The 8,829-nt window shown below is 35.6% G+C and overlaps 1 protein-coding gene across 2 annotated transcripts in view; it reads left to right on the forward strand.

Moving 5' to 3' along the window:
• Window positions 1-8,829, forward strand: part of FAM227B (family with sequence similarity 227 member B) — a 273,911-nt gene that overhangs the window by 25,702 nt on the left and 239,380 nt on the right. For both annotated transcript variants that reach the window (XM_017543814.2, XM_017543824.2), the window contains exons 2-3: window positions 5,148-5,284; window positions 8,626-8,679. In XM_017543814.2, the coding sequence (XP_017399303.2) occupies window positions 5,237-5,284; window positions 8,626-8,679 (102 nt within the window). In that variant the 5' untranslated portion in view covers window positions 5,148-5,236. The remainder of the gene's footprint in view (window positions 1-5,147; window positions 5,285-8,625; window positions 8,680-8,829) is intronic.

An 8,829-nucleotide genomic window follows, 5' to 3' on the forward strand; every position in this document is an offset into this window, starting at 1 on the left:
TTTATGGAGATTTCAATTATATAGCTTGTATGTATGCACTAGGGCATACATACAAGCTATATGTATGTATTTACTTGTTTGTAAAATGTATTTCTTAGTGTATTTCAAACTATAAAAAGTTTGAAAGCCAGTGTTTTAGGGAGAAAGGTGAACTTTCTGGGTAAGGAAAGTGGAAGAGCAAAGTCTCTAAGTCAGGAATAAATAATTCACAATCATTTTCCTTTTTAGCTTAACTCTTAAGTTTTATCAAAGTAGTTGAATTGTACAGATTAAAAAGCAAATGATACTACTTGTTAGAGCATTGGTTTGCTATTGCCATCGAATAAATTACTCCAAAATATGGTGGATTGAAACAAACATTTTATTATGCTCACAGGTGGTATTGTCAGTAGGTCACAGTTATCACTTTTTTTTTGGTAATTCAATTAGGAAGACTAGAGTGGGTAGGCATGCTAGCAGAGCTTCCATAACTCTCCATATGGCTAGGGCTTCCTCACAGTATGCCAGCAAGGTAATCAGACTTCTTAACTTAGACTCAGAGCTCCAAAGGGAGTTTTGCAATGAACAAAGCAAAAATTGCCTGTCCTTTTCTGACCTTGCTTCAAAAAGTAACACAGTGCTACTTCCCTCACTTTCTTTTGCTTACAAGTGAGTCACAAGTCCTGTTATGTTTTAGGAAAGGAGACATAGATCCCTCTTCTAAAAGGATTGGCAAATAATTCTTGTCCATGTTTTAAAACCAGCATAGTGAATTTACTTCTATTATAAAAAACCCCAAAATATCAATGGTTTAATACACATGGTTTTTTTCTCACAAAAGATCCATTGTGGCTATTTCTAGTCAGATGAAATATTAAATTCAAGGCCAAATTTTTTTATTTTGAATGGTTCTTCTGCCTTCTAGGACCTGGGGTACATAGCTTATGTGACAAGAAAGAAAGTATGTTAAATATCACCCAAGAAATTATAGAGGTCAACCCTAAAAATGATATATCCATTTGGCCACATTCTATTGGTCAGAATTTAGTCCCAAGGCCACCACTTTAACTGCAGGGGAGTCTGGGAAATGTAGAGAAACATACATGTACTGGGGAGCACTAACAGTTTGCCACGTTCTAGGTTAAGGAAAACCCTGTAGTTCCTAACCCTTCCACTCTATTCTCAATTCTTCTCACCAAAGGAAAATTCAAGTATTTTAAATATTTCTTCTGTTACTCACTATGTCTAAATATACTTACATTGCAATTTCTTGATTTTCCAATTTCAGACATTACCTGTTGACTTTCTCCTATGGAAGACAGTGACATAGGTCTTTAGTAACAACACCACCTCCAAGTGTGTGAACATTCTCTTTGTACCTCATACACTCTTCTTGTCCCTTCACCTCTCCATATAGTGATATCATAGGTTTTGGTTAAATCAACTTTTAGTGTTATCACTACTGTCTAGGTAAATGTCATTCAACCCTAAGCTACATAGTATACTAAGATCACATTAACTTTTAATATAATCGTTTACTTTCCTTTCTCTTAATAACTGCTGTTTTTAATGTATTTATTATTAATCTGTCCTGAAATACTTTGGCAAACTGCTAAAGCATCACAGTAAAATATATCAATTAATCTAGTAGTTTTTTTTTCCTTACAGATATTCCTCCTAGAGCATTACCTTTAGTTTATTCAGGATTGCTGGTTTCTCCAGCATATCACTGCTCTCCTGTGTGTTAGATCACTTGTTTCTTTTTTCTTTGCTTAATTCCTTTTTAAAAATGAACTATGTTCTCTAGTACCTTCCTGAAAAAAGGTAAATGGGAGTGTGGTAGACAGAATAACAGCCCCCAAAGATGTACATAGCTGAATCTCCAGAACCTACTGATATTTTATCTTATATGGCAAAAGGAACTGCATATGTGATTAAGGAGATGGGGAAAATTACCCTAAATATTGTCTGGGTGGCTGGACATCATCAAAGAGTCCTTATAAGAGGGAGACAAGATGTCAGAGAGGGGAAAAGATTCTACACTGCTGGCTTTGAAGTTAGAGGGAGGAGCTCTGAGCAAAGGATAGCAGGTGACTTCTAGAAGCCCCTTTTGTCACAAAAAGATCTTTTGGAAGAAAAAAACATGTATTAAACCATTGATATTTTGGGGTTTTCTGTTACACAAATTTACTAATCTGGGCGACAGAAACAAAATTCTGTCACACACACACACGCACACACACAGACACACACACACACGGAATATAGCCCTGCAGACCCATTTCAGATTTCTGACCTCTAGACCTGTGAAATAATAAACTTGGGTTTTTTTTAAAGCCACTTGGTTTGCTGTTTGTTACAGCAGCAATCAGAAACTATTATGGGGGGAAATTTTTTTTTTTTAGTATCTTGCAAATCTGAAAAATGCCACACACTTAATTCATGCCCTGTCTGTATTTAAATTTACAGATTGAAAGTCATTTTCCTGGCATGATCCCCTAAATTATTGTTTTTTATTCTCTGATTCTTGTTTACTTTAACATTTTTATTCTAGTTTCTAGAAGATTTCTTCAACTATTTTTCACCAGAATTTTGTTGAATAATTTATATCATTATATTTGTACTTTGCATTTTTTCTTATTCTGTATTCATTTATAACATGCGGTTTTGGTTTCAGGGATGCATTATCTTATTATAGCTCTCTAAGAATCTTAAAGACTTTTATGAAGTTTCCTTCTCTTCCCCACATTGTCTATGTATGCCTAGATTTTATTTTTAGTCATTTGTTAGGGTTTCTATTTTTTCGTTTTTGTATTTTTCATTTCACAATTATTCCAAAAATGTCTAATAGTCTTTATCTTTCTATTCATTTTGAAAAACAAGAATTACAATGGTGATGAAAAGCTCATGGTGACTGAACAGGAATTGTCAAGCAGTCAGCTTCATAGTAGAGCAAGGTTTATCATTGGAAGTTTCTCAAACATTTAAAGAAGAAAAAAGACCAATAAAAATAAGAATTAATCAATAAAATTAAAAACAAATGTGCAGTAAAGAAAAGCAACAAGGCCAGAAGTGGTTACTTGCAAAGATTAATAAAATTGATAAGCCTTTAGGTAGACTGACCAAGATAGAAAAAGAAGACTCAAGTACAAATTTCAGAAATGAAAAATGAAACATCACCACAGACACTACCAATTGCAAAGATAAGAAGATACTAAGAATAAATATTTATATCAAAATACTTGACATTTTAATTTTTCTTAAAAAATAATTTACCAAAATTAATATAAGAAGTAATAGAATAGCTGGATAATCCTATATTAATTTTGATAGATTATATCTGTATCAGTCTACCTAGAATACTATAATAGAATACCAGAGTGGATGAATTAAACAACAGTAGTTTATTTTCTCACAGTTCTGAAGGCCAAAAATCTAAGACCAAGCTGCCATCAGTATTAGTTTCTAGTGAATCCTCTCTTCCTGGCTTGTAGATTACTGCCTTCTTACCACGTCCTTACAAAGCCTCTTCTCTTATATAAACAGAGCATGAATTAAGTGTGTGGCATTTTTCACATCTGCAAAATACTGAGAAAAAAATCACTCATATTTCTTATTGGTGCTGTAACAAACAGCAAACAAGCAAAGTGACTTAACACAAAGTTTATTATTTTCATAGTTCTAGATATTTTTACAGATAAAATATCTGTGTGTATATGGAGAGAGAGAGAGAGAGGACATGAGCAAGCAAGCTCTCTGGTGTCTATTCTTGTAATGACACTAATCAGATTAGAGCCCCCCTCTTATAGCCTCTTTTAACCTTAATTATCTCCTCAAAGGCTCCATCTCCAAATAAAGTCACATATTGTTAAAAGTGTTAGGGCTTCAATATATGAATTTGGGGTGGGGGCATGATCAGGTCTATAACAGTATCCTTAATTTAAAACTCCCCCATGATTTCGGATTCAGGTTCAGGGAACATAACTAGCAGTGTCCACCAAACATTTAAGGAAGAGAGGAAGAAATAGTACTGATCTTTCAGATTTTTAAATTCTTTCAGATAACAGAAAAAACAGAGGCATTTCCCAACTCATTTTTGTTTTTTTGAGACCATAACTTTATTCTAAATCTTCACATTGTAAGATAGACAAATTCAGGCCAAATTTTTTTTTTTTTTTTTTTTGCAGGGTCTCACTCTGTTGCCTAGCCTGGAGTGCAGTGGCGCAGTCTTGGCTCACCACAACTTCCACCTCCCAGGCTCAAATGATTCTCTCTCCTAAGCCTCCCGAGTAGCTGGGATTACAGGTGTGTGTTACCATGCCCAGATAATTTTTGTATTTTTATTAGAGATGGGGTTTCACCATGTTGGCCAGGCTGGTCTTGAACTCCTGACCTCGAATGATTCACCTGCCTATGCCTTCCAAAGTGCTGGGATTACAGGTGTAAGCCACCGCTCCCAGCCCAATCTTTTTTATAAACGTTATAGTAGCTTATATTACTAGCCTTCCCTGGTCCATTTCTTGTTGTATGCATGCCCTTTGTTATATGACATAGTAGAACGTCCAGGTTCATGAGCAGAAAATATATTTTCCAGCCCCACCTCCACTTCTGCTTTCTTGGTATATTTGTCTGTTCTCACATTGCTATAAAGAACTACCTGAGACTGGGTAATGTATAAGGAAAAGCTGTTTAATTGACTCACAGTTCCACAGGCTGTATAGGAAGCACGGCTGGGGAGGTCTTAGGAAACTTACAATCATGGCAGAAGGTGAAGGGGAAGCAGACACATCCTCCATGGCTGGAGCAGGAGGAAAAGAATGAAGGGGGAGATGGCACACAGTTTTAAACAATCAGATCTCGTGAGAATTCTATCACAAATCAGCTTTAGGGGAATGTTGCAAAACCGTTAGAAAGCATCCCCATGATCCAGTCACCTCCTACCAGGCCACACCTCCAACACTGGGGATTATAGTTCAACATGAGATTTATTTATTTATTTTTTGGTTTAGCCAGTATGCAACTTTTTTTTTTTTTTTTTTTTTTTTGGTCAACATGAGATTTGAGTGGAGACAGAGCCAATTGATTATCACTGGGTGAAAGTCAGAAGTGAGGTTTCGGGTTGAGGGGAAAGGAGTTGTTTGGCTGAGTCATTTATTTTTGCATTTCAGTGTCTTTCATACTCCAGTTTGGTTCCCCAACTCACATTGATGCCTAAGGCCCAGCTGATTTCTCTTCATTTCTGCAAACTTACTGTATCATGACAGGCCAGCGAAAGTGTCAAAAGATCAGCAGAGCTGGCCCCAGGGTAAGGAAGCTGCCACAGCTTTATGTTCACTTATAAATGTCACATTTCTCTTGGAATTTCAGGAAATCAAGGCTCCCAGGTAGAGCTGGCTTTGTCACTGAAACACCAAGGGTTTGGTCTAGGTCTTGTTGTTCGCTGCACAGATAGCCAATCACTGAGATGAATATTGCCAAGGAAGAAAGCTTTAATTGGGTGCTACAGCCTAGGAGATGGGAGATCAGTCTCAAATCCATCTCCCTGACTGACTAAAATTAGGGTTTCATATAGCAGGGAAGACATGTAACCATGTGTGGGAAAATAGTAATTAGGTAGGGTGGTGAGGAGGAGGTGGTAAACAGGGAACAGGTGGTCCGTTAGGCAGTCATGATGGGTGATGGTAAGGAATCTAGAGGCTCATTTTCAAGATACACTGATTTGGTACATTTCAGTTCCTTAACACTATCTGGGAGGCCTGATGGTTAATTTTCTGAGAAAAGAACTCAGAAAAGACAAACGTAACTTTCTCAGGTTTTAAGACGGAGAGGATTAATTTCTATGTTTATTTAAAGAAACCATAAACATTAGTTCTATGGGACAATTAGGCTTGTTTTCAGCTTCATGAGTTTAGAACTTCTATAGTTGCACAGGGCCTTATGCTGAGAAGTACCATGCATTTGGTTTAATGCTCTGATGTTATTATCTTCAAACTCTTAATAATTTTTTAACAAGGAACTCTGAATGTTTACAAGTTATATAACCAGATCCTGCCTCCTGGCATTTAACACTTTTCACTAACCCCATAGAAAAGTATGATTTTAATTTGTCCAATGGAAGTATAGGTGTTTTATATCCTTCTACATCCTACCAAAAATAGAAATCTGTTTAATTTATACCTTACCTTCTTTTAACTTTAAATTCCAAGATTGTTTTAAATTCCAATTCTTTTAACTTTAAATTCCTTCATTTAATTTTAAATTCCAAAACTTTAAAATTCCAAGAGAAACACGGAATTTTGAAATTAATTGGGACTTTACTGTGCAAGTTTCACTTCTTAATTCCTTTTTCTAATTCTCTTTAAATGTGCATATTATTTTTGGTGCTTTGTACTAGGAGTGATTTGACAGCCATTACAAGAAAAAAAGTCTATACTTAAACTGTTTTCATTAAGTTTAATTCTGTATATCTTTTAATGTATTGCAAGTTCCTTCTAGCCAAATTGCTATAGAGGATATGCACACCATCTTTCATATCTCTCATTCTTTTCAATCTGACTAGCTCTAGAGTTCCTGTTTCCCATAACATTTTCTTCACATCTCTATGCATCTTTGCTTCTTTCTAAACAATTTGTTTTCCTTTTTTTAATTTTTAAGGGTACATCATAAGTATACATATTTGTGGCATACATAAGTTAATTTTCGATGCAGACATACAAAGTATAATAATTATACCAGAGGTAAGTGGGGTTTCCATCATTTTAAGCATTTATCAGTTCTTTGTGTTGCAGGCATTCCAGTTATACTGTTTTGTTTATTTTAAAATGTTGATTATAGTTAGCCAGTTGTTCTATCAAATATTAGATCTTGTTCATTCTATCTAGCTCAGCCTTTTTATTTATTTGTTTTTTTAAAGAGAGTCTCACTCTGTCGCCCAGGCTAGAGTGCAGTGGCACAATCTTGGCTCACTGTAACCTCTGCCTCCAGGGTTCAAGTGATTCTCCCACCTCCGCCTCCCGAGTAGCTGGGACACCTGGCTAACTGTTTTGTATTTTTAGTAGAGACGGGGGTTTGGGGATCTCTCGAACTGTTGATCTCAAGTGATCCATCTACCTTGGCCTCCCAAAGTGCTAGGCTTATCTGCATGAGCCACCCTGCCTGGCCATTCTGGTTTTTTGTTTGTTGGTTTTTACTTTTTTTTTTTCTTTTTTATAGAGATGGGCTCTTACTGTGTTGCTCAAGCTCGTCTCAAACTCTCGGCTCAAGCAGTTCTCCTGTCTTGGCCTTCCAAAGTGTGCTGGTATTACAGACATGAGCCACTATTCCTGACCCTGACTATATTTTTGTACTCATTGACCATACACACTTTCCCTTTAGTTCCCACTACCCTTCCCACCATCTGGCAGCCAGCATTCTATCTCTGTCTCCATGAGTTCAGTTGTTTAAATTTTTAACTCTCACTAAATACTCGTTTTCTGTAATGGTTGTTACATACACTCTATCTTCTTCTTGCATTATCAATTATATATTTCCTTACATTGATCATATATTTAGATGAATGAAATATCCCCAACTCAAATGTCATTATTTTTATAGATTTTTTATAAAGCATGACCTTGTTGTTCTGTAATCTTGACCGTTTTATATATTGATGAGAAATATGTGTTTTAATAAATAAAAATGTAATACAATCTTTCCAGTGATATCACCATGGATATTAGAGTATTTGACTTCTGAATTGCTCTTACTTTTGCCTTCTTCTCACTGGATTTTCATTCCCTACAAGGATTTTTATTATTTTTCAAGTACCTACGCATTTCTGCCCTTCATCTACACATTTATGCTTTAATGTACTTATTATGCATTGACTGTGAACCAGCCACTGTGTGAAATTTAGAAAATTCAGCCATGATTGTACCATAAGTTTCTGTCCTCATAGAGATAATCTACTGTATGCCACCATGGAGAAAACTTTGGGGGATAAGAAAGGCTTGCTGGACAAAGTGACTTTTAATTTGTTATTTGAAGTAAGAGTTAAACAGGCCAAGAAGGGATTGGAAGAAGAGAGTTTGGGAAAGGGAGACTTCTAGACACAAGAAAGAATGTATGCAAAGTCTCTAAGGCAAAAAGGAGAAAAGTGTGGTCTTGATTAAAATTAATTTGTCTAATGTTGAACACATTTTGAAAGCACAAAGAAACTACTAAAAATGTGATTATTATGTTAGACTGAAACATCCAAATATTTAAATTTATTTTCACTGTGTAACTGATTAACTTTTAAAAATACTTAATCAGCAAGAACATATTATGTTTTTGGCTCTGAATTTATTATAGACTATCCATGATACCCCAAAATATCTTGGAAGTCTTTAGGAATCTGAAATGAGGGCCTTAAGCAAGATTCACGTGGAGTTTTTCTCTATGGATAGTGTATAAGAAGGAAGCCTATTACAAAATTTGGTTTGGAGGCTGAGAATGTAAACATTTATGTCCCTTTTCAAAGTGGAGGGATGGTACAAAGTGAGCATTTTATGATATCTTACTGCTTTGAAAATGATAACTTAAATAGAGTAACATATTTAATTATTTGTAAATATTATAAACAGTCTGAATTTATGCCAATGAACAATATTGATTTTACTTTATTAGGAAATGCAAGAACCTCCAAAGAGTATTGAAGAATTCTTAAAGTTTCAAAATTGGGTGAGTAGAGCATCTAATTTTATGTGCCAATACATCATTTTAAAATATCAGTTATGGGCCGGGCGCGGTGGCTCAAGCCTGTAATCCCAGCACTTTGGGAGGCCGAGGCGGGTGGATCACGAGGTTAAGAGATCGAGACCATCCTGGTCA

Source organism: Cebus imitator, unplaced genomic scaffold, assembly GCF_001604975.1.
Source record: "Cebus imitator isolate Cc_AM_T3 unplaced genomic scaffold, Cebus_imitator-1.0 Scaffold9, whole genome shotgun sequence".
In the NCBI taxonomy this organism is placed as follows: Eukaryota; Metazoa; Chordata; class Mammalia; order Primates; family Cebidae; genus Cebus; species Cebus imitator.